Source organism: Aulostomus chinensis, chromosome 17 (genome assembly GCF_037954235.1).
Source record: "Aulostomus chinensis isolate RoL2024-O1b breed Wild chromosome 17, RoL_Achi_v1.0, whole genome shotgun sequence".
Taxonomy (NCBI): Eukaryota; Metazoa; Chordata; class Actinopteri; order Syngnathiformes; family Aulostomidae; genus Aulostomus; species Aulostomus chinensis.
The window spans coordinates 18,392,746-18,418,072 of record NC_141336.1 but is presented as its reverse complement, the minus strand read 5'-3'; the positions used below and the strand labels follow the sequence as shown (position 1 = coordinate 18,418,072).

At 42.3% G+C, this 25,327-nt stretch overlaps 1 protein-coding gene across 2 annotated transcripts; it reads left to right on the top strand.

Moving 5' to 3' along the window:
• The first annotated feature begins 1,487 nt into the window (after positions 1-1,487).
• On the top strand, positions 1,488-24,650 carry btbd7 (BTB (POZ) domain containing 7). Of its 2 annotated transcripts, XM_086183145.1 has the most exons (12): positions 1,488-1,832; positions 6,501-6,594; positions 8,439-8,665; positions 13,408-14,550; positions 20,288-20,496; positions 20,961-21,036; positions 21,474-21,634; positions 21,718-21,861; positions 22,301-22,490; positions 22,649-22,827; positions 23,057-23,461; positions 23,601-24,650. In XM_086183145.1, the coding sequence occupies exons 3-12, from the start codon at positions 8,584-8,586 to the stop codon at positions 24,375-24,377; spliced, it is 3,366 nt and encodes a 1,121-aa protein (XP_086039271.1). In that variant the 5' UTR covers positions 1,488-1,832; positions 6,501-6,594; positions 8,439-8,583; the 3' UTR covers positions 24,378-24,650. The 2 variants fall into 2 exon arrangements, with proteins under 2 accessions (XP_086039271.1, XP_086039270.1); XM_086183144.1 differs by lacking the exon at positions 6,501-6,594.
• Positions 24,651-25,327: the final 677 nt, after the last annotated feature.

The following is a 25,327-nucleotide window of genomic DNA, read 5'->3' as shown; positions in this document are numbered from 1 at the left end:
TGGTCATTCCTGTGAGTTGTTAAAAGGAAAACTTTCAAGTGCTTTTAAACCTATAAAATTCAAGGATTTCCTGAATGTAAAGCACAACAGCTAAACGGCCTTGGAATTCTTAGTGTTGCTGGATAATGTACACTATTAAAGAGCTTTGGTTTACATTAGGTGTATTGTGTCGCCCTCTACAGGAGGTCGGAAGAACTTCAATACTGGATCAATGTGAACCGGCTGACCAGACATTTATAATGAAATATATATAATATAATAATTTTGGAGCAAGAAATTCTGCATAATAAAATTTATTACCAAAACTGTAGTTGAGGGTAGAACAAGCTTCATGCCATATGCCTAAAACGTCCAAGATTGGAAATTTAACTGTTCGTAAATTTTACGCTCATGGAATAAATGCGTAAAGAATATGTTTTGGTAATCTCATGTAGAACAACTTCATTGCAAGTGCAAATTTAAATACATGGGGAGAAGTGACTGATTGTGAAGTTATTTTCAATGAATTGTGCTGACACACTCTCCACATGTATATTAAGGTGTGAAAAATACTCTTAATAAATATTATAATGTGTCTGACTTTTTTTTTGTGAAGACACCCGACTAAATATCAGCTTAAAATCAATACAAATCTTGCATACTTGTCTCTCTCATTAAACATTCCAGTATTCTTATAATATTTTTCATTTCACTTATCAACAGCTAAGCATCCGTGTACTGGAAGCTGCAACATTAAACTTGTGCATGCTGATTTTTCAGCCAGGATCTGTTTCCAAAAAATATTTGCAATGACACAAACAGTGCATATAGGACAGTCGGTTATGATCCCACTTTCACTGAGCACAGAAGAAATGAACAGTTTCACCACTGAATCTAAAACAGCCCTCCACTGCCAAACTTTGCACAAGAATCATTCTACACAGGGAAGCTGAAACATGAAAGTCTGAGAACAAGAGGAACACTTCACTTGTAGGGATTATTTTACCTTTAAATAATAGGTCTCATGATCTCAGGCTCAAATGTTTAACTGCTACATAAATACCTCTCTCGTCATCAAAGATAAAATGTAAAAGTTTGAAAAAATTTAGTTACAAATTCATTGCAATTATCTCCACTACCCAAAACTGACCGCTAGAGGACGCTCGTAAATGGGTTTTTGCGCTACCTGCGTGCGTACTAACTGCCCTTTTGACCATTCGGCTTTCAACATCTAGCTTTGTGTCAAGTACAATAAAGTACAGGAAGTAAGATTATTACTTTTCCAAAATAAATAGTGTTACGGCGTGAAACATTTGTAAAACAGCTCGCGTCAGCTATCGGTGATACAATAGTCATATCATATTCCCTAAAACAGATTGATTGCGATGCTGTTTTTTAACTAAACGTGTATCACACATTTACGAGACACATAAATACAATCTACACTTCCACGGCTTTATTTTGAAAGTCACAACCGGAAACTATTATACATATTCGGCTAACTTGGAGAGGGTAGCAGTATAGGCCATAACAACCACCCAACAAGGCGTTGTGCTGCTACGGGGGAAATACCGAACCGAGAATAAAACGGTCAAGGATTAGTTACTAGTCGCGTTTCGTGTTTGAAATTCACCTGAAAGTCGATGCAAGTGGAAATAGTTGTATACAAGGATCAAATATGGACGTTGACGTCGAGTCGTGCGTAATGAGCAGAGTTGGAAAAAGAAGGTGTTGAGCTGCATTTTTTTCCTCTCCCTCTCCCTCTCTGCCAGGGACAACTTGGGTCGGAGTACTGCTCAAAACTAAGCGGTGAAACGAAGAAAAATACTACCCAAGACGCTCTCTGCTTCCTGGTAAATATGTTTTAAAACATTTAACAGTAGCATGGCAGCGTAGTGGCGGTGTTTCCCGAAGAGTAAAGTCTCAGCGACAGAGCACAGATAGCTTCCCCTAGCGTCTTAGGATATGCTACTAATTACAGGGCTGTGGTGAATGTGATTCCTCTTTGGAGGCTTTCGCGAAATATTTGGACAATCGTTCACATTTTCATCAGACGAGGGGCACAATTCTTATGATTTTTGTCCTCAAAAACACTTTTAAGTAAGGATTCCACTGAGCGATACAGCGATAGCCCCCCGGTACGTTCACGCAAGAAGCGACAATAGCTCAGGCTAACAAAGCCTTTGCAAATGATTGATTTCTGCATACACTGCTTACAGACGGAAACAGTTCTTTCTTTTTGACGAGGTTAAATCTTTGGAAAGGTCGAGGATGGATGTGCATTTTTCACTCTGCGGATCAACCTACATGTTGCTGTACATTGTCTCCCTTTTACATAGTTGGTTGGTTACGCTATGGTTATGTTGTCATCCGGTTATTGCAGCCTGCTGTCTACTTACGGATCAGCTGTAATTGATATTTTGCTGTAGCCAAATTACAATCTGAGAAATGCTGAGGTCAATATTTAACGGTAGATTTGCAGGTTTTTGTTTTTCACGATTGGTGCCTATTTAACAGCCTCAACAACCTTCGTGAAAAAAATATATTGCTGTCCCGTGGTGTTTTCTCTAACAATGTCTGTGTGTCACAATGTTCATGTGATAAGAAGCCATATGCACACAGATAATCCTGAGCAATCTTAACTGTAATTCTTGTGAGACTCATCATTAAGCTGTCATCTGCTGTAAGGCAACCTTTCTGACTTCGGGAATGGTGTGTTTAATGCTCTCTTCAGCATTCAGGTTTTTCATTTTACTAGGTTAAGTGTCCATGTCAGTGCTTTTAGTTTAGGGCCACATAATGACATGTAATTATTCGAGTTACATGCTCAGAAGTCTATGACTGGCATGAAAGGCTTGTGTGCTTGCAAGTACTTGCCTCTGAGTACCTGAATAAGCTGGACTTTGGCCTGAATGCTCTTTGGACCTGGTTAGCTTGACAGAGGACTCAACAGAGAGCATTGACATCTCACTTAAAATAAGTACGCATTGTCTCCTTAGCTGCCATTCATTCCCTGGATATTGAATACCAGACTGTGTTTGTCAAGTCATTAGTGTGCACACACTCAACATTTCTTCCCGTAAAAGAGATGGCCCTTTTCCTCTGCTGGTTTGGGAGCTCATGTGTGAGTCTAAAAAGAAAAGAAAACATCAGTGCTGTTGAGAGTATCATGGGTGATAAATTTGTCTGTGACCTCCAACAAAATAGCTGACAAAACGCCAAATGTGCTACACTAGAGTTCATGTTGTTGGTTGACACAGTGTAATCCAGAGGCTGGTCACCATGAGTCATCACTATGGGTACTTTTGTTTCCTCTATCCGTGTCTGTAATGTCAGAGCATTGCTGTTTTCTAGCTGATTCTGATTCCTGTAGCTTCCTGTAGCTCTTTTGGCAGCACTTGTAATCAGTCGAACGGCCTGATTCACTGTTATACCGATTGACCTGATTGGCAAACGCACAGCGGAGGTACACAGTCTGCTCTTCCTCTGAATTTACCATCATCATACAAAGTGTGACGACATTATTATTTCACCACCTGTGTTCCTGAACAAGACTACCGACACAGAGGTCATTTTATGTCTTATATTACTGCATAAAACATCTCCAGTTTTATCTTCCTAAACATATTATATTTTGCAGTTTTAACGGGAGTTGGCTCACAGCACGGGATTTGATTTTCCTATTTGCACAGGGACGACATATTTCTCTCTGCAAGTGCAAGTGCTCACTGTGATGACACTTTATTTGACTATTGAGTACCTCAGGGATGATGTATTTTTGTAGGCCAACCCAGTGGTTAGCATCTGTTTGATTTCCACAATATTTTACATGATTTTTGAAGCACAAATGCAATCAATAGAAATGCAACGGTCACATTAGGCTATGATTGAACTGACGTGTCACCACAGCTAACTTTGTGTATCTGCTGTGTTCAGTGTGACGACCGATGTTTAACGTCTGTGACAGCAAGCTTTGTTTCGTTCTTTTAGCCTCTTGTTAGCAACAGCAGCTTCTAAAATGCAAGGGCTTTAAAATTCACATGTGGCATTTACAGATGTATTAATTATGCTGTAGAAAAAAATATTGTAAGGTTTTGTTCATCACAGTCTTGATTTTAAGCATTTAACCAAAAACACTAAGATTTTGAGTCAAGGGAACTGGATGTTTAACAATGCTGAAGTACTTCTAGGTTTTTAGGTCTCGTTCCTGCACCACTCTGGAATATGGTAGCATGACAACTGACAAATAGTTAATTCCTTTTTGTTAATTAAATAGCGTGGCTGTGATATGTGAGAGCTTTGACACTTTTTGCACAGGAAAGTATTTTGGGGACGTGTTAAGGTGTTTTTGCTGTAGCTGCCTTCTCATTCATACCCAACTCTTACACTGCCACAATGATTGCTCTTCCTTCGCACAATGACTTTGAGAGGGGTTCATTTTATTGTTTCATTCATAGGATACATGACCACAAATGAGAACACAGCACAGGTTTTTGTGTCATTTGAGCTAACAGTGCATGTCTGTAGCTAGCTAACTCTGCATACAATTACAGACAGGCAAGAAATAGAAATTTCTCAATCATCTGCTGCACTGCGCATGTAATTCCTCATCTCACTTTTGATTGTTGAAGTCTTGGCAGGGCGTTTTAGCCTCATTACCGCTGTCACTTTTATTCAGTATACTGGTTTTGTGCTGTGCATTTGTTGAACTATGGTCAAGGGATGTGACCTATCAAAATCTAATTTGAATTTATTAAAACATACCAACTTTGGACAGAGAACGGACCCACATAACTACCTTATCCTTTTTTTTCTAACCATGGCGAGGAAGCCCACATAAATGATTGATACAGTGCTTGGATTGTCATTTGAATAATACATTGGCCCTGCTCTTGTGCCAGGCATTTTTTTTCCAAGGGTAATGTTTTGTTGGATGCGGAAATCTTCCTTTTTAAATGTCCGCAACTGGCGGATTTCTATGCAGCAGTTCAGATGACTGAGGCTAGGTGAGCAGTTTGAAAGGTTGCATATGTCTGTGCTGGTATAGAGATAGGTGGGGGCAGGGAGTGTCTCCTGTCACCTCTCATTAGAGACGCATAGTCCAGCTCGGTCGGCGTCTGCCTTCCCCCGTCTGTGGCACTGCCCTCCTCTGCTCTCAGCCTGAGCACGACAGAGCAACACACTGTTTGAGTCTAAACTGAAGAAAAGTATCCTAATGTTGGGTTCTGGAGAGATTATGGCGTTGTGTTGAACAGTGTGACTCAGGTCTCAAGGAAATTCAGTGGCTGTCCTAAATTATGTTTTTAGAATTCTGCACTGCAGCTGGAATTAAAGTTGGTTGGCTCATTTGAATGAGTTAGATCTGTGAGTTTCTCATCTACCTAGCCGAGAATGTGCGTATTGTTCAGTTGATGTGTTGGTTGCTTTGTTTTATCCCCCCCCCCCGAAATCCCCCACACCCCCTTTTGTAAACAAGACTGTATATATCTCAAGGGCTTCTTCCTCTCTCCTACATATTCATATACAATTTCTAATTTTGTCCAAATGAATTCCCTGTGAAGATGAGGCTTATTAAAAGCCATCTAATGAAATAAAGATCACCCAACATTTTTTTTGGGAGTGGTCCAGTGTGACTGCTCGTTGATTATGTGTGTGTTTGGAGTAAAAGGCTGTAAACCCTTTTTCTGCTGAACCCTTGGGAGGTTGTGGAGAGCTGCTCCACAGGGGCAGACACAATGATTTATTAGTATGGTCGGCAGGAAAAAGGCTGAGATGAAACAGATCTCCCATCACACCAGTTCTCTTGTCTGCTGGTCACAACGGAAACAAGATGCAACATGCACACTGTGTATGGCTGTTTTTATTTTGAGGCATTTTATTTAAAGTTTCATACCAGTGAGAATCACGTTTCCAAGTTCTCTTTATGTGTTACAGCTTTGTTTAGAGATGCAAAATCCCCCCTTTTTTTCCCAGCTCCAATCCTATTCGGATACACATCTGCCAACGCAGATCCTGATTCCAATACCAGAGCTCTTTTACTTTTGAATAGTTTCATTATTGTAATTGATTAAGGGTACATCATGAGGCTGTCGTAAACCCAAAAGCACTTCTTGTTATAAGAGCAAAAAATATACACACAAATGCATTCAATTTGAATGGATTTTTAATTAATATGAACTTTATGGATCGTGCCTCCCATTACCATACTGCATATTCATGCTCCAGTGCAAGCTATGGAACAGAATCAAGATAGGATTGCAGCATTATTCCAATATCCGATCATTGAATGAAGTCAGATGATCCGTGAACATCAGTATCAGCACCCGCTTCCAGTACTCGCAATCCGATATCTCACCTCTAGCACATTTATTCAAAGGTGGTGTCCTGGAAATGTGAGACGCTTGCGTCTGTAGTTTTGAAAGTGCTGAACATAAATGTAATCTTAAATCCACATTTTGGTAGAAAATGGATACTCAACTGAATTTTTAGTCAATCGCCTGATGGGTTTTTGGTATTTTTAGTGAAAGAGGTGTCCTGATTTCTGTTGTGGCCACTGACAGTTCTGAGGAGAGAACAGAAGCTACTGAGAGGGCCCTGGCTGGTGCTGTAGAGGAGGTAAAGACTTTGATGTCACACGTCTCACAATCATGCACGCAGCATGTTCTTCCTTTCAAATTATATTTGCTTTTCAACCTGCCCATGGACGGAATTGACATGTTATCAAAATGAAAGAATGGTTATACGTGCAATATCTAAATAGCCAGAGCTGGAGATTTTTTTGTTTGTTTGCGTACTTTGATTGCAGTAAAATGTGTCACAGATGCAACTATAAACTAGAATGCGCTCAGCTTCCAAAGTACAAATAAGAAAACAATGAAAATGTAGAGATACAAGAGTCACATGTTGAATATTCTCCTTGTTTTAAAATATGATGTGCCACGATTGGATTGACACATTTATATTTGAGTGTTTCTGCGTTGTAAATCAGAGCAGTATTGTCTTCATAGGCAGGAGAGACTGTTTCCATCATTAGAACAAACATGAGAGGCAGGGCCCCAGCTCATCACTCAAATTAATACATGATGAAACCGTGTGCTGAAATGGTTACACGAGTTTAAATAGAAGTTGACAGAAATCGGTCAGGTGTTTGTAAACCCTGCAGACATCAGAGAAGCCGATAGGGCCTCAAATTTGAGGATGCCTGAGAAATAAAAAAGAAGTAGTTTCAGAAAATCACCTGAAGGATTTCCGTAGGATGTTGTAAGTGAAAACTCTTTGATCTCCAAGTGTTTGCCCTTAACTATCTAATCCTTTAGTAACCATTCTCCTGATAATTTATTAGGGACCCATAACACTCTGAATTTTAAAATGATTTGTGTAACTCAAGACAAAAGTTGAATTTATGACTCTTGAAGAGAAGGGGAGGAGATGCCAAAATGCATTTTGTGGAATCTGCAACTTGTTATATTGACTGTCAGTCTGTCTTAAAATTTTCAGCCCCAGTTCATTTCGACACTTCCCCCTATTATTTTGTCTGATACTTCTTGCTTCATCTTCCATCATAAGTGTATCTAATACGGATGAGTAAGCGGCACGACAGACTCATTTGTCCCACTAGTTGCACTTGTGCCCCATGCAGAAATTTTTTTTGGGAGTACCAGCATAAACCGTGTCCGTTTGATTACCATCATGAACAAATTCTGCTGTGCAAGAGCAGCATATTATCATTTTCAGGCTGTCAGCAGCTGTTCCAATTGGCTCAGTCTTCCCTTCAGTCATTCAGAGAAGTGGGGGAGGCACTGCATTGAGGTGTCCAGAAAATTACCTGTACATTTTGAACCTGTCCATAGAGAGGCGAGGTGAATTACAGGTTGAAAAGAGGGAACGGTGCAACAGGGTTTCCACCGCACCGCCTACATTAGTCACACCGCGCTCTGCAAATAAATGCCCTGTCTCATAATGTTCACGAAAGAAGATGAAAAATTCTCCTCCCTGTGATTCAGATCTCTAAAATGTACTTGGTTCTTCCGCTGCCCACGTTCCACCCCTCCAATAGTCGGTTCATATAAAGTTCCATCTGAGTTTAATTGCTGCTGGTTTAGTGTTTCCTGAGGGCCAAGCAGAGGGAGTTTTTGGTTAACGGAGATAAAGATTACAGATAGATCAACAGTCCACAGATGGGGGACTGTCACAAAAACATCTCAACACAATTTTCAGTATTTGAATAAATCAATAGAGCGGAAACAGTGGTAAGAAGCTAGTAGTTGTCTGTCTCTGTTTAGTTTCCTTAACATAGGTGCCCCTGGCTATTTGTTATCTTTGACAAACAGTCCAAAGTCATTATGTTGTTATGCCCATGAGATGTTACTCAGCAACATTTCAGACTCAATCACACTTTGGTTCAAACATCTCTCTTTACTGTTTGTTCTCTTTGCCTTTTTTCATCTCTCTTCCTCCAGGCATGGCAGACTTGGCCCGGGGCTCTGAGGACACTTCAGACGATCGCGCCTGACACACGGCGAAATATCGAGAGGAGTGCGTTGCCTGAGCAGAATGACTCAGCAAGAGGGGGGACCCCCAAATAGCAAGTGAAGAGAAGTGAGAATGGGTGCCAATGGATCCAGCTATCCACACTCATGCTCCCCACGCATCGGGGGAAATGCACAGACACAGCAGACTTTCATAGGTTGGTATTTGACTGTCACACACTTGGCACAAAGGCAGCTCTAATTGATGATTCTGTATTTTCGTACTTGTTAGAACTCTTAAAAATGGTATTTTCCCACTCTTATGCAATAGATGCCACTCGTAATTATAGCGCAGCACTGGGGTTCTTGAATAATCAACTCACACATGGAACACATTTTTAAAATCCCTTTCCTGCATTTTTAAAATGAGCTAAATTGTATATAGCCAGATTAGGATATTGTTCATACTCATAGTACATGTACCGCCAGTATTCAGCTTTTAAGAGCTGCTTCAGTTATCTTTCCACAAGGATTCTCAATGTCTGCAGACTCTTCATTATAATTTATGTTGTAAAAGGACTGACAGGCAAATATATTATTCCTGTTATTTTCTGTCAAAATGATGCATTTTCCTTATTTCTGCCTTGACTGCTGGTGCACAGTAACATTAGAGTAACGTACGGGTGGGCTGAGTAAATGGCAGTATTGATTGTGACTATACTGTGCTGACTGGTATAGGCTTACGGGTCTAAACTAACAATGACATTAAATACACCAGTCGGAGGCAGCGACACACTTAACTGCTTAGTCTACCGGAATGGAGAAGATATTTGGTGGCTGTCAGTAAACAGCGCAGCGTTTCTCATACATTGATTCATTTATGGTGGCCCCACAATATCAACATACTGTGTCATTGTTTCCAAGCAGCGTCATGATTTGCTCATCCTCGCTGTCTTTCTGACTGTGGTGGAGCGGAAAATCATCACTGATGGAGCATCTCTTCTCTGTGTGTGAAAATGTGGTCCCACTCATCACAGTCTCCCGGCTCCATTTTATCTACTTTTTAAAACCAATTGTAGTAACATGGTTGACGGGCAGGAATGGTTGCACGCTGGGTGATCAATAGGTCATACGTGAAGCTGTCAGTGAGGATGAAACATACACGTGAAGTCAGACTTAGTGCAGATACACTATTCTATTTATTTTAGCATTTAGTCTTACGTTATAGATGTTGTTTTGGAAAGAAGTTTCTGTTCTGCTGCACTGTCATTTACTTCATTAATCGTATAATTGTTTTGATTTGGGCCATGCACATAAATGCATCAATGTAAACACACCAGAATTGATTCGATATTTCATTGTTTTCATGGAAAGCAGCAGTAAGAATGAACACTCAGATGCTGCAAAGAGCAGGCATGTCATATCCTGCTAGGCTGAAGAAGAGTTACCTACAGCCCTTTCCTGCTGGCCAGAAAAGCCACTAACATCTGGCATTTGTCTGCAGTATGAAAGGGTTTAATAGGTATTCACTCCCAGGTCAAATGGCTCTGCTGCAGACGCGGGTATTTATCGGCTCCGACTCCATTCGGCATAGACATAAACACAACATCAAGGTGAAGGCAGTAATTAGTCACTATCACCAATGACTTATGTACCATGGAGGCAATGAAAGCTCGCCACCTTCACCGCTAACTTTGGAGACGTTTTGTCATCATTGCCAAAAATTCTACCCCCCCCCCCCATGTCCAAGCAGCACTCTAAGATCGTTCCGTCTGCATTGTGTTTGAAAAACACTGAAACAAAAGATATAGAAGCATGAACCATCACGACAAGGTCACTGTCCTCCTTACTGCAGTTACAATATCAAAGAGTATAGAAGTCTGCATTAGTGGCACACTGCTTCTACTTCTTCTGCTGACAGTGTGAACAAGTATTAACACTTCCCTGCATTGGGAAACAGTTATTCAAAAGGTCCTGTTCAGCTGTACCGAGGTCAGTTTTTATTCAATTAGTGCATTTTGTAAAAAATTATATTTCATGAACAGTTATATTTTGAATTATTAATTCAGCTTTTCACAATAAGTCTTCTTAGAATATCTCACTACTATTCAAATTATATATAATATGAAGACTACAGTAATAGCTGCCGTTTATTCGGCGTTTCAGTCTGTCACCTCTTCAGAAACATTTACATTGAAATTTCTAGAAAAACAAATGCGATATATATACTGTTCCCGACATTGCTTCAAATGATGTTTTGATATGAATTTTGGGCCATGCTGCCCAGCCCTAGCATAACACTAGAGCAGGAAGCACGACTCCCAAGAACAATTGTGGGAGGACATTGAGTAGTGTTCCACCAGACAGCCGTGTCTTTGGCCCACTTCACTGGTTGTCTTTTTTTTTTAATGCATCACTGGAGGACGAGAGGTGTGGTTCCAGAGATATTCTGCTGAACTTTTCCTGGTCCTATGGTGACATTTCACAGTGTTGTACAAGTTTGATATTTACTATTGTTACTTGGTTGGTTGTAGGTGTCTTCAACCTCCATTTTCCTCCTTTTATCTACCTCCACACAGCAGAACTACTGAAGACACTACATTTTTGTAAGAAGTGGAGGTGTTAGAACATTTTTCCCAAGAAGCTTCTGCTCTCAGCAAATTTTACTTGTTGCAGTATCATACACACATTAGGCTTATATACACGGATGTCTTGTGGGGGCTCTTTCTTTGGTGTAGTATCTCATGTGGAGAAATGCACACTTGGCATTTGTTGATACAGCTTTTAGAGGTTTTAGTTGCATTTGTATTGATGTAACTTATCTACCTGCTGATACAAATGTGACAGCATAATTGCCTCATAAACCTGAATTCAGCAATGAGGCCTACATTTGCTGAACATGATCGTGCTGTATTCCTGAACCCAATTTGAAACCATGCAACTTGGCCTGGGGTTCCTGAAAGTCAAACACCCTTTTAAATAACCTGCTTCCATGACAACAAATGGCGTAAGAGTTTGAATATTTTTGTCTATATGAGCTTTTAAAATGGCCCTGAGCTTCATTGCACAAGTGCACATGAATTCATGGAGTAACACAGATATGCAGATTTTTTATTAGTTAAAAGTCAGTTGTGGCTTAAAAAAAAAAAAAAAAAGATGTATAATGTTATTCGTCTGTTTCATGTTGTGCTGTCATATGATTATGATAAAGCTTCTGGCTGTCAGAGCTAATCTGGTGTCAAGATTTCCTGTTAGCAGCTATAGGCTGCATGTTGAATGGTTATTTCACTGAATTGCATGACAGCTACACTCCCAAGCCTTAATTTGCAGGGTATTTTTAAATTTGCTACAGTTTCACCAGGGTTGTTGTCTCTCTGTCAGTGAGTTCATATGTACTATAGTAAGCATACGACTCTATGGTCTGTTGGTACAGCAAAAGTCTGCCATTTCGGTTATATCAATTGAATGAGTGAGATACTCACATTTTGATTAGCAGGAGTCTTAGTCCTCTTTGAGGAATTTTGGAGGCGCCTCAGATACTTCCTGGTTTATGGTCAAGTTCTTCCCTGCTCTGCATGTGCCAGTTTGAGGAATTTAATTACATCTGAAGTGAATAAATCTGTCCTTAACAAAACATTATTTTTTATTTTCACAAGAACTTTGGTTTGAGTTTTCTTTACACAAATACAATAAAAAAAAAGAAAAAAAAAAAGCTTTTGTTGCAGTACCCTTCAGGTGCAAAGAGCTAAACCTCTGAGGTTTGCTCTGAGCTCTCTGGTTGCTCGGTTGAATGCTCCTGGGCTACAGATGATTCACAGTATTAGAATTATTACTATTTGGGTCATGCTGATGGATGTTGGAAGAGAGGATCTCTCTGGCAGAGCTTCGTCTGACGTACGAGTCTCTCATGCCAAAGATCACAGCTATTGAGCGTAAATGATTGGACCAGTGCATATCGATGGACTGGAATGCATGGAGTATTAATAGGCAGGAGGATGTCTTCTGCAATTTAATGGGACTGTAGTTTGTGAAACAACATATTTGGCTAGATCCAAAGGCTTTGGTGGCGGGGTCGAGGTAGTGTGTTTTGGTCATCACACAACATTAGACTGAGGGACAGATTCTCTTTATCGCAGTCTGGCCTCAACAGTTAAGTGGTGATGTGTTTTTGAATTGTCATCTCTAACCAGAAGATCTAGAAAAATCGACCTTGAAATATATCTTTTGCTACTTTATACGTTGAGTTTTTTTTATTCAGTTATAAATGTGAGAGAAAAAAAGTAAGTAAAACTGGAAATCAGTGATGGCTTGATACCTTTAGCAAGGCTAGCCAGCAGCAATGTGCAAGCAGATATTTCAGGAGAGTAATGTTTTCCATGTCATAGTAGGAAGGTAATGTAAGGGTTGCAAAAACAATAGAGGGGTAAGTAAGAAGTCTAGATGTACAGTACAGAATGCAAACAAAAGGATTAATGTTTGCTAATCCCAGGTGAGCAACAGAATTGCTTGACTGTTGGCACAAATTTTTCCTGGATGAGGCTCCCAAAGCTTGCTCTAACAACAAAACTACTGTAATAATAAAGAATTGCTGCTTTTATTTTGAAGGTAATATTACTGGACTGGCAGTGATTTTGTCAGCAAGCGACCTAGGAAAGCAATAAAAGCAACACCAGTTCTCATTAACAAGTTAATGCATTTTGGAAAGCACTGTCAGCCTTGATTCTTGGCGCAGATGATGGCAGGAAATCTTAGATGATGATTATCAAGGTGAATTCAAGAGGAACTTATTCAGCCTTCAGGTCTAAAGTATATTGCGTTTAAAAAAAAATTGTGTCATGAATTGGTCACAATTATGGGCTCCGTACCAATTTTTTTAAAGAATTCCCATCTCTTGTTAAAAGTAAACTGAAGTCCTGTTGAAGCTAACTTACATTTGGACTTGCTTGTGTGTCCCTTCCAGGGACGTCATCCTACTCTCAGCACGGATATGGCTGGGAGTCAAAGCTGTACAGCCTGGAGCATGGCCATGAGCGACCCGCAGACAGGAAGAAGAAAAGTCTTGGTCTGGCAACCCTCAAACGGCGGTTCATTAAACGGAGGAAGTCCAGTCGCTCAGCAGATCATGCCCGGCAGATGCGTGAGCTTTTGTCGGGATGGGACGTTCGTGACACAAATGCCTTGGTGGAGGAATATGAGGGTACAGCTGCCCTCAAGGAGCTAAGTTTCCAGGCCAGTCTGGCACGTGCCGAGGCACCCAGCTTGGCACGGGATCTGGCTGCTCTTTATCAGCATAAGTACTGCACTGATGTGGACCTCATCTTCCAAGGCACTTGCTTCCCAGCCCACCGCGCCATCCTGGCGGCTCGCTGCCCCTTTTTCAAAACTCTGCTGTCCTCATCCCCTGACTATGGAGCAGAGGTTCACATGGACATTGAGACAGCAGGCATTGATGTACCCATGTTCTCTGGCCTACTTCAATATTTGTACACAGGAGATTTTGGAGTGGGCGGAGCAGAGGACACCAGGCTGCAGAATGTTGATGTACTGGTGCAGCTCAGTGAGGAGTTTGGTACCCCCAACTCCCTAGAAGCAGACATGAAGGGCTTGTTTGACTACATGTGTTACTATGATGCTCTGCTTAGCTTCTCCTCCGACTCTGAGATGGTGGAGAGTTTTAATGAGAGAGGGGCTGTAGCTGGAGCACCAACAGGTCTTTCAGGAGGCAATGGTGGCCCGGGGACACCAGACGAGGACCTTAGGGCTCATAAGGCTATCCTCTCAGCTCGCTCTCCTTTCTTTAGGAACCTTTTGCAGAGGCGCATTCGAACTGGAGAGGAAATGACAGAGCGCACATTGCAGACAGTTACACGCATCGTGCTGGATGAGTCCATCATCCCACGGAAATATGTGCAAGTTATTCTCCACTGCATGTACACGGATGTGGTAGAGCTCGGGCTGGTGCTCCGTGGTAGCCCCTCGGCAGGCAGCCTTGGAGAGGTACAAGCCCTAGTGTCTGGGGGGCGTGGGGCCAGTACACGTACAGAGGAGGCCATGGAGCTGTATCATATCGCTTTGTTCTTGGAGTTCAGTATGCTGGCACAAGGTAAGCCCTAATCACTCATATTTACATCACACACTCTTGCAAATCAATAATGCATGATGAGATGTGGTTCTCTGCAGAAACGTTCTGAATACCGCCTCACTGTCCACACTTGACTTGTTTACAGCATATTGTGGTTCTTTTTAGTAGGCCACAGAGGTTTAGACTCATCACAAATGTGATGCCTTTCGACCTTGGTTTTTCAAAGTCTCAGACTGTGAGCCTCCTCTCAGACAGCTTGGAATATGTTAACTTGCTTAGTTTTGCCATTTATCTTGATGCCTATACTAGCATGATACTTTGCCCAAGATAACAATGGTATCATGATACATCGTGTAATTAGTGATAGCAAGACAATTCATCTACATTATCTGCGCCCTCAAAACACCCCTAAAAAGGCAAAAAGCTGGAATAATATGGCTGTTCATTGCATCATGGTGTCAGTTTCCCAGAATTTGACTAATGAAATGAAACCTTGTGAAAGTGAAAAATCCTAGCTTTGTAACAGTTGTAAAATAAACAACTTGTCAAAATGACCACTATGGAATCTGTTTAAAACACCTAGCCCTTTGTCTATTGTATCTCAAATAATGCAATAGATTGCTTGACTGATATTCTACCCCCTCGCCTACAGTTAATGATACGATACTGTAATAAGCAAGATGAAGCTGTCCATGGCTCACCTGATCATGTGGCTTATAAACATGATCCTGGCTTAAGTTTACAGAAGTGTTCAATAATCAAAGACACTCAACAAATTTGTTAGGTCAAGAATTTTATGTGAATTACTTCCTGATTATTTGGAAGATGTATTGAACAAAAAATGCATTTTTTTAAATATTCGTTATTATCACGGGTTATCACTCGAACCTTCATCTTTAGAACTCTTTACTTTTTTCTGTGTTTCCATGTTTGTGTGTCGTCCCCCCCCCCCAACAGTTAAATGAGTCAACAGTACTGCGAGGTTGACTGAAGCTTTGTTTGAACTGTCAGTTGTTCTTAGTTGTCGTTGTGTGGTCAAAATTGTTAAATGCAAATTTAGGTCAGCATGAGATTCTAACTGTTTTTAATTCGGTGGATTTACTTTACTGCCCAGCCACTTGTGAGTATATCCTTCCTCTGTTTTCATCCCTTTTATAAACTGTTCACTGACTGTGAGTCCAAGGGTTGCCATGGTCTCAGTTTAGACAAATCTCTCGCAAAGCCCAAATACTGACTGACAGTGTCATTAAATAGTCTCTGTAATGAATTTCAGTTTTAATTTGTCTGGCTGGATGTTGTTTATTATATATTTATTCTAGCATCAGCTGTAGACTAAATGTTATCTGGCTTGTTTTGGGTGATTAATTTTATAATTCCTTACAAGACTCTGGCATACCTTAATCTCTTCATCCAAACATTCATGTCATTTTGTGTAGATTGAACATAAAGTTTCACTATCTTTGTAAAGAATAACTAAACCCCTCAGTATGAGCCATCCACTGTATCATTTGGGGAAAAAAAGCTGAAAAGTGGGCAGTGGCAGATTATGCATATGTTGAAATATGCAAAATATGGCTTCTACAGTCCAGACTGTTGTGAAACAGCTTGGCTGACTGTGAGGAGTGTGAGAGCTGCTGCTCCTGCTGCTGCCAGGAACAGATTGATATAGGATGGAGGGTTTGTCTGTGTCTCCATGGCCAGACAGCTTACTGTCAGATACATGCAGTGTTGAACCTCTGTCAACACTCATTTATCTTTACTCAAATGCCACTTTTCAATACACCTAACAACCCCCCTCTGCATTAAGAATAAGCTCTGCAATATGCAATACCAGAAAAAAAAACCATATCCATACAGAGATAGTACATTTGCAGGAATGTCATGACAGTAAGGATCTTGAGAAGTTGCACGACTCAGCACTGTTTCTGATTATGTATATATTTCACCATATCCTCGTGGCTACTGCTGCAATGAATGTTTATTTTAATTAACCATTTGACTGCAGGTTCTCAACTAAGTGTTTGATATATAAGACATCATATGAAACACTGCTTGAAAAAAAGCTTTAGGTATTTCGAACAGCCCAAGGATGACGTCATCAGATGTAATATTTTGTCATAACAACAGTCCAAAAATCAATAGAGGGTCTGAAAGAGAGTCAGCAAATCTACTTATCAACATCAAATGTTTGGATTCAAACATTCATTCCTAAAAACTTTTCTTAAAAGAAAAAAAAAGGGAAAAGGTCTCATCATTTCAGCTCAAATGTGCTGAATTTTTTTGGTGCAAATTCATAGTGTAATACAAATACTTTGCATCATGCAGCCACAGAAGGATATTTGACTCTGCCAAAGGAAAGTTTGCAGATTTTTACTTTGTATCATGTGGGTACTACACAAATCAACGATGATCTTCCCTCCTTGCTGCCTGCACCATTTGCCTTTAACAGAATGATGAATGAAGTAGCTGTCATCTCTTATGAGATGGCAAAAACTACACACTATGGTTGACATGGCTCAGGTGGTCATGTAGTCATTGCAGGTTTACTGGTTCCTCCAGAGACCATTCTGAAGTGTCTGTGAGCAAGTCCTCAACCCCTAATTGCCCCTGATGCCTTTGCTGTCACATAAATATGTTAGCAAGTTGGCTGTGTGTGTGTGTGTGTGTGTGTGTGTGTGTGTGTGTGTGTGTGTGTGTGAGAGAGAGAGAATCTGAATGTCGCACAGCCATTTGAGCGGTCAGTAGACTACAAAAGTGCCAAGTGAATGCTGTCCATTTACCAATACTTTTAGCACTCTAAGTTTTGCACTATGGCAACAGCTTTCCCTGTGTGTAACTTACACACGAACAAAAGATGCAACAGTAGTTACTCTTTCCGTTTGGAGGAGCCATGAGCGAGGCCTTGGAAGGCAGCTTGCCCAGTGCATTCTGCTTATTGTTCATTTTCTACTTTTTGAGCAAGAGGAAATACCACATCCTCTTGTTCTTTATTTTCTCTGGTAATGTAGCATCAATTTCAAAAATATTTGCATCTTTCTTCTGCATAGACAGCCCAGTTTTATGAAAATGGCATATTCCAATGGTAAAATACTTGCCAAATTTGTTCCCTCTGAAGAGAAATCTGGAGGGACCATACAAGCTATTTGTTCTATAATGCACTCCACAACAATAAACATGCTTGCCCAGTATGAAATCTTTTAAAAGTGTGGGCTTATCTCTTGGAAGCTGCTATATCGACTGAAGAGCCAAGAATCAATCACCTTTTTAAGACCCAAGCAGTGATCTGAATAGTGATGCGCACAGCTGGTCGGACACCACTGCCCACCCTCAAGTTGTACTGACACTGTCATTCTGACAGCTTAAGCTGGCGAGCAGGCAAATGGTGTCATCCCCACACACCATCACCTCCTCTTCCCTCCCATCCCCCCCATTCAGCAACCCCCTGCTACAGGGTATTTTTATCCCATCTCCTCCCTCTCCCACTGAGCTGTGTGGCTCTAATCAGTTCCCATGAAACCTCGGTGTGGAATGTGGTGAGATGGTTGAGGTTGACCTGATGTCATTCCAGCCAAGTCCCCTTGATTCATCTGTTCTGCAGCTTCCTGTCATTACTCATTTTGAGATATCTGTTTTTGACATTTTTCACTTTTTAATTCCAAAATCCTGCATAATAATACCATGTAAACCCATGGGCTCATTATGAAATGAGAACTTTGTTTAAGTCCATCCCACAACTGGTGCCGTGTCTCTTCAGGAGGCAGCTGAGAAGCTTATATCAGAGGTTTAATATGAAGAAGACTCCTCAACCGCTGCCCTCCGGCTGTGTAAGATTTGCAGCCATGGAGGTGTTCCTGAAGCAGCTGAGCTCTTTGTCGTTCATCCTTATTTATTCGCCAGGCGTGTATCCCTTTATGATTCCATCTCACTCAAATGGCAACCAATATTAAAAGCCTTATTAATTTTTCAAGTGCCCTGTAGAGACAATAAACAGCTGATGTGGTTTCAGTCTGTGCATGCAGTACTTTCTCTTCCTCCATGCTCACTGACTGCCTGACCAGACCTGTCAGTGCCTCATCTTAAGTTTGGATGGTGTTGACAGAGGTGGCAGTCCATTAGTGGTCGTGAGCCATGATTTACATCCTCACGCTTGTTTACAGGCCACGGAATGCAGTTGGTGCTTTAAGTGACTTTGCAGATTGTGTGCTCCATAAACGCGAAGTACCAAATAATAACATAAAAATATCCTCAAACATTCCTTGTATGTGAAAATGGTCACTGCTGCTCCTGCAATTGTTGATAGTCATGTCAGTCAGAAAGTTGCCAGTGGGTGTGTTGTACCACCTATGGAGAGAAGGGATAACCAGATAGCAGTACATATAACGCTGATTCTAATCTCCAGCTCCTAATAAAAGTGCTGCATTTTAAAATACATGCTGGTGCTGTGAATTCTAATGTGCCACTGGTCCCAAGAAGGGAATTGCCTGCTTTTGTGCATGTGTGGCTGCTTTGACAGGACAAAGATGCAAAGGTAAAAGACTAAAAGCAGAGATGCTGAGAATCCATCCCTCTTCCAGTCTGCTTATATCTGATTTAACAAAAAAGGCAAATGCCTGTTTAAGCAATTTCTGTTTTCTTAACGGCACGGGAATTCAAGCCTGTGTTTTAAACACAGCTGGCTTCTGCTTTTCTTTTCTCTAATTATAACTATAGATGCCTAAAGTGGAAATGAGCACATCTATGTTTGTACGTATATAAATGCGGGCATTTGCCTGGACATTATTGCTTACATGTGTTTTATCATCTAAAAAATATGTGGGTGATGCACGTAGTTGATTGGAAGTTTTAGATCCAGAGGCATCGAGTCTGGAGTCAGCCTTCTCTAGTCTGGGGTCTAATTTCCCAGAGTGCATGTTCAAAGCATTGGTGAGGAAAGGCAACTTAGATCCTCGAGCTTTAGACAAGAGTTTCCCCAGTGGAGCTTACTACTGATAGATCTTATCCAAACAAGAGCTGATGGACAGGACAGCTTGGAATGAGGAAGTTTGAAAGCCTCTATGTCATTTCAGGGCAGCTCTGACTGGACGTCAGTCAATTTGGCTCCAGCTTGATTTCTGGTTTGTATTAGACTTTATTGAACAGAAAAAGAAAAAGAAAAAACAGAGTAAGAGCCGCTGAAGCTCTGGTTTGGCATAGACATCTTGACCTGTCCCATCATATGTTAATCTATGTTGATGTTCGGAGGTTTAAATCTGTCTAATGGAGTTTGAGTGCCTTTTGTAGGCTGGCTTTTGAAAAACGTACCCCAAGCCTTCTGTGGCTTTTTATTGCATTTTTGATTTATGCACACAAGTGTGTACACATTTGCAAAGTGTGTGTGTGCGCTTGTGCAGCGGTAGCACATTTCCTCAGGCTGCTGTGTTTACTTATCATGGTTAAGAGGAGGCAGCTTGAGACTGAAACACATCAAGGTATCAAAGGCATTTCTGTGGGTTGGTGTGTTACAGAGTTAAACCACTGCCTGCTGTTCTGGTATGTGCTCTGATTTAGGAAACAGTAAGGAGGATGTGGGGGCTAGTTGAGGGAGACTCCCAGGGTCCATGAATATGTGGCAAAACTGCTGGCGGTCTTGCCGTGGCTTAAGAATTACTGTATTCTTAATCACTAACTTGCTCAAGTCAAATCTTTGTTGTGCAAAGAGATGCAATGGATGTTTGATGCAAATTGTTTAATTTCCCATCTATCTCGTTGGCTCTCTCAGGCTGCGAGGACATTATAGTGGAAAGCTTGTCTCTGGACTCGCTTGTCCCTATCCTGAAGTGGAGCTCCCAGCCATATGGCTCCAAGTGGGTCCACAGGCAGGCCATGCACTTCCTCTGCGAGGAGTTCAGTCAGGTTGTTACTTCTGATGTTCTCTATGAGCTCAGCAAGGAGCACCTCCTCAGCGCAATCCAGTCTGACTACCTACAGGTAAGAAAACGGAGCCTGTGTGTCTTTTAGCAACATCGGTGATGTAACCTTTATGAATTGGTTCCCAGCTGGTTCACCATAATTACCTACCAAAATACAGTGAACATAAATGCACTCAAACATTCTTTAACTGTACATACACACACACACACACACCCAGAGTCTTCAGTGTTCAGTTCTTCATCCCTAAAGGGAAAACACCCTCATACCCAGAACCTAATCAAACCTGAGCTGCCACCTTGGCTGCCAAGGTTCTTGGGCCTCTGGCCAGGTTGTTGGGTGAAATGTTGTAATCTAGCTACACAAACTATCCAACCAGGCTTTAGCTTTGCTGGAACACAGGCTGAAGAAATTGCATTTTCACCTCATCACAATTTTGTTCTTGACAATATCTAAACTAATAATTTTGTGCTGTATATCCCTCTCTGTTTCTCCCTCTCTCTGTACATTGGTCTCATTCACAGGCGAGTGAACAGGACATTCTCAAGTATGTTGTTAAGTGGGGCGAGCAGCAACTTATTAAGAGGATGGCAGACAGGGGTAAGATAATACTCTCTATAATTACTCTCTGAGCTGCCCCCCTAAATGGCTTCAAGGAAATCACACACTTAGCAGAACCTCCAAAATACTCTTAAAGCATTACAAACGATCCAAACTGAACCTTAGAGATGAGTTTAGCAGGAAGTGGCTTCATAGTGATTGGTCACACCATTGTGTTGTCGGACTTGGTAAACAACCTTTTTTAGATTTGCTGGTCAAGGTTATTAGTCAGTGTTTTGTAAGGGGTTACGATCTGTCATGAAAAGCTGAACTAAATAGCAGCTAATACATTATTTATCCCTAATTTTTGAATCGGTGTGAAAAACATAGCCGTAATGTTGAGTTAAAAGCGTTTAAGTGTAATCACATTTAGCTGTCATGTTTCTGCGCATTCTATCTAATTGCTGCTAATGGCTGTTCTGTTGTTGTTTCCCCAGAACCCAACCTGTTGAGTGGCACAGCACACAGCGTGAACAAGAGGGGAGTGAAAAGGAGAGACCTGGATGTGGAAGAGCTAAAGGACATCCTGTCTCCCCTCCTGCCTTTCATTCGTACTGAGCACATCTTGCCTCCCCACAGTGACGTCCTCACTGACGCGGTCAGTACTCCTCACTGGTCTTTGGAAGTCATTGTGACCTTCATGAATAGAGCATTGATCCATATTCTTCACCTTGTTCACAGCTTAAAAGAGGTTTGATAAGCACCCCCCCTTCAGACATGTTACCCACAGCTGAGGGGGGGAAAGCCAATGCCTGGTTACGGCAGAAGAACGCTGGCATCTATGTCCGTCCTCGCCTCTTCTCTCCCTATGTGGAGGAGGCTAAGGTAAGCTTTATTTTCCTCCTGATTAATGGGACTTCCAGATAATGCAAGAAGCAGTGATTTATTTGTGTCTCATATGGCTCAAAGAGAGTAGAAGTTGTATTAAGAGGGCAGACTAACTATTAAATTGGTGGACCTGCTCATAGCTCCAATGTGCTCCAATCATCCATCGACAGTTGTACATTGTCATACTTTTTTAATGGTTGCCTCAATCATCATGACTTTAATTCATTTATGTCAGTTTTCACAATTTCCCAATAAATTATGGATGATCCAAGTGCCATGAGCATACTCACAGACCACAGAGTCATTATTATATTAAGTGTCTATCAAGTTTAACAAATTACCAAACCCTCTAAAACTCCTTGAGCTGGACTTCTTTTTTAAAAATTTTTTTTAAAGTCCTGGTGTAATTTGCTATCTCTCTTCTGCCTATCCTCAGTCTGTCCTTGATGAAATGATGGTGGAGCAGACAGATCTGGTGCGTTTGAGACTAGTGCGCATGTCCAATGTTCCAGACACACTCTACATGGTCAACAATGCGGTGCCGCAGTGCTGTCACATGATTAACCACCAGCAAATGTTAGTCAATTCAACCACAGCCCCATCAGTTGTGGCCAATGAAATTCCTGGTAAGTCCAGAAACCTTCACTCATCAAGTGTTTGTCGTCTGTCTCCCCCATTACAGTTATTATGAAGTGCAGGGACTGTTTAGCTCTGTTACAAAGCTTTCACTTCCCTATTAGATTCATGGATGTGTGTGTAAGTTTGGATTTTGTGCATCTTACAGTGCCACAGCTTTCAATGGTAAAGGAGATGATCCGGAGGCTGCAGGAGCTGAGACACACCGAGCAGGTGCAGAGAGCCTATGCCCTCAATTGTGGTGAGGGAGCCACCGTCAGCTATGAGTTGCAGTTGCGAGTGCTCCGGGAGTTTGGCCTGGCAGATGGAGCCACTGAGCTACTGCAGGTTAGCAGCAAGGCTTGTTTGTCCCTGAGGGTCAGAGGGGGATGAGAGGGATATAGCTTGGATACTAAAAGGGATGATAAGGCTGAGGATAGAGACAAACCTCAGTAATGCAGCAGACAAAGGCTTTGAAGATCCTCAAACAGATAAATCCAGAGAAAATCTTAGATTTGTTTTGTCTGAGTCACAATAATTATATATTTCTATAGCTCCTGTTTCATCTTCCTTTCAGAACCCATACAAGTTCTTCCCTGATGAACGGTTTGGAGATGAGAGTCCAATTTTGGCCCTTCGCCAGGTGGGTCGATGTCGAGTGAACAGCAGCCCAGCCATGGATAGCATGTTCACAGACCTGGAAGGAGTAGCAGGCTTCCACCCTCCCCTACCTCCTCCACCTCCCCCGTACCACCCCCCTGCCACACCCAGCCATGCCCAGCTCAAGGGTGCCTGGCGACCCCGTGTTCCCATGCCGACCCCCACGCGTTCCTTCTCTTACCCTTGCAACCGCACCCTGATCCAGCGCCATGCAACAGCCAAGCATGGCAGCTCTGAATACTCCTCTGTGCCCAGACCTCAGCCCCCAGACTGCACCAATCCACAGGCTATGGGCCGAGCTTTGCTTTCAGACCAGCAAGCGGTAAGTGCGTGTGTTCCTTCCTACTCTCCTTGTGCTGTCTTTTTATGAATTCACATGCAGCTTCATAGTTTGTGCCTGGGATCACGAGTAGCTCATTTCTCAGGGAACGTCACACATCTGTATGTGTTTTCCGATGCAGATGAACATGGAGCCGACTATGAGGGAGTTCATGCCTGACATCGCACTTGGTGTCTCAGTCATGTCCCTAAGGGAGCAGCACATGGCAGAGATGGACAGAGAAGGCCCTCACAGCCCAATGGGTCTCTCAGGCCACCATCTGCCCCATGGACCATGCCCCTCTATCCGTCTCAGCCATAGCCATGGTCCTGGACACGGCCACTCCTGCAAGAGACACGCTCCTGAACCTAAGCTGGAGGCTCAAGTGGAGTTCCCTGACCTATATGACTTCTCCTGTCGACCTGCAACTCCGACCTCCTCTCACCCTCTGCCCTCTTTTGCGGGACCGGACCTCTACAGCCACAGCTGCACCCCCTCCAGCCCCTATCCACCCCCCTACATGACTGACTCTCAGTCCCAGGGCCATCCACAGGGACGGACTGCCCCAGACCCACTACGCCTGGATGTCCTTGGTATGACCTCTCAGAGGCATGATGGAGTTCTTGCTAGCCCCTCTGGGGCCCAGCCTAGGATGGGACATATCCCAAGGGGCCGATCAAATGAGACAGACCTCACTCATGGCCTAGGCCACTTGCGGTCCCCCAGTGGAAACATGGATAGCTATGAGGAGAGACTCACAGGACCTAGAGATGTCCCAGAGGAGATGGTTCTCACTGGAGAGTCATCAGGCCCTGGGCCCCTTCAGCAGCCTCACAGGAACAGTGTCAGTGAGGAGATTGCCAGAGACCGCCGGTCTCCCAGCAAGCCGGACTACCCTTACAAGAAATCTGCACTTTAACCCTAGTTGAGGATCAGCAGTTCAGTTAAGAAAAGGGAATAAGTGATGAGTGATTGTCCATCATAATGAATGGCTAAGCACTAAATGTGTGCCTGCGTAAACTCTGTGTGTGTGTTTGTGTGTGTGTGTTGGTGTGTGTGTGTGTGTGTGTGTGTGTGTGTGTGTGTGTGTGTGTGAGTGTGTGTGTGTGTTGAGGAACAGGGAAAAGAGGTGGTCAGTGGTTGCTATTTATAGGATCTGTCCTTTTGTCCTACCTCTATCACACTATGCTATCCATCACACAGTCAGAATATGGAAAGAAGAGTTTTAGGGTCCTCGAGGCTGTTCAGAAGGTTCATCCCTTCTGGGATGGACTGGTATTCTGACTGTGGTGGTATGAAAACGGTTAGCTCCGTACTGTGTAAATCCTGCAGGTCACAACACCTAATGTAGCTTGGTCGTGAACTGACGGTTAAACAAAGACTATATTCATGTTTCCTGTTAATTATTTTCAGCTTCAAATGGGAGATGGCAGGATAGGAATCTCAATTTACACAGGCAAACAATGGCACACAGTCTGGAGGAGAGTATTACGATAACAGCATATGAAAATACTCCTGGCTGTACTCCGTTTTCTCCCATGACTTGTATTTCCATTTCTTTCTGTAACATGCGTATAGCAACCCACCTGACTCGTTCTCTCCCTCTCGTCCCTGGTTTTGCAGTGCTGATGAGTAATGGGCCATGGCTCAGTCACACACAGCAGAAATTGGATCTGACAGGAAGTAGGTCATCAGAGCTCGTCCTTCTCCGGTAACCCAGTCTGATGATAACTATGTCAGGCTTTTAACCATCGTAGCTCTGAGTTTGTAGCTTGGAGGCAGAGGCTGTGGCCCATGGTGTACAGTGATCAAATAGAGGTTTTGTCAGGTTTGCAGCTGAACATGTGTGTGTGTGTGTGTGTGTGTGTG

Coding starts and splice junctions, on each gene's coding strand:
- btbd7 (XM_086183144.1), top strand. CDS start 8,584: ATGGGTGCCAATGGATCCAGCTATCCACACTCATGCTCCCCACGCATC. Junction 8,666..13,407: donor GACACAGCAGACTTTCATAG/GTTGGTATTTGA, acceptor TGTCCCTTCCAG/GGACGTCATCCTACTCTCAG. Junction 20,497..20,960: donor TCCAGTCTGACTACCTACAG/GTAAGAAAACGG, acceptor TCTCATTCACAG/GCGAGTGAACAGGACATTCT.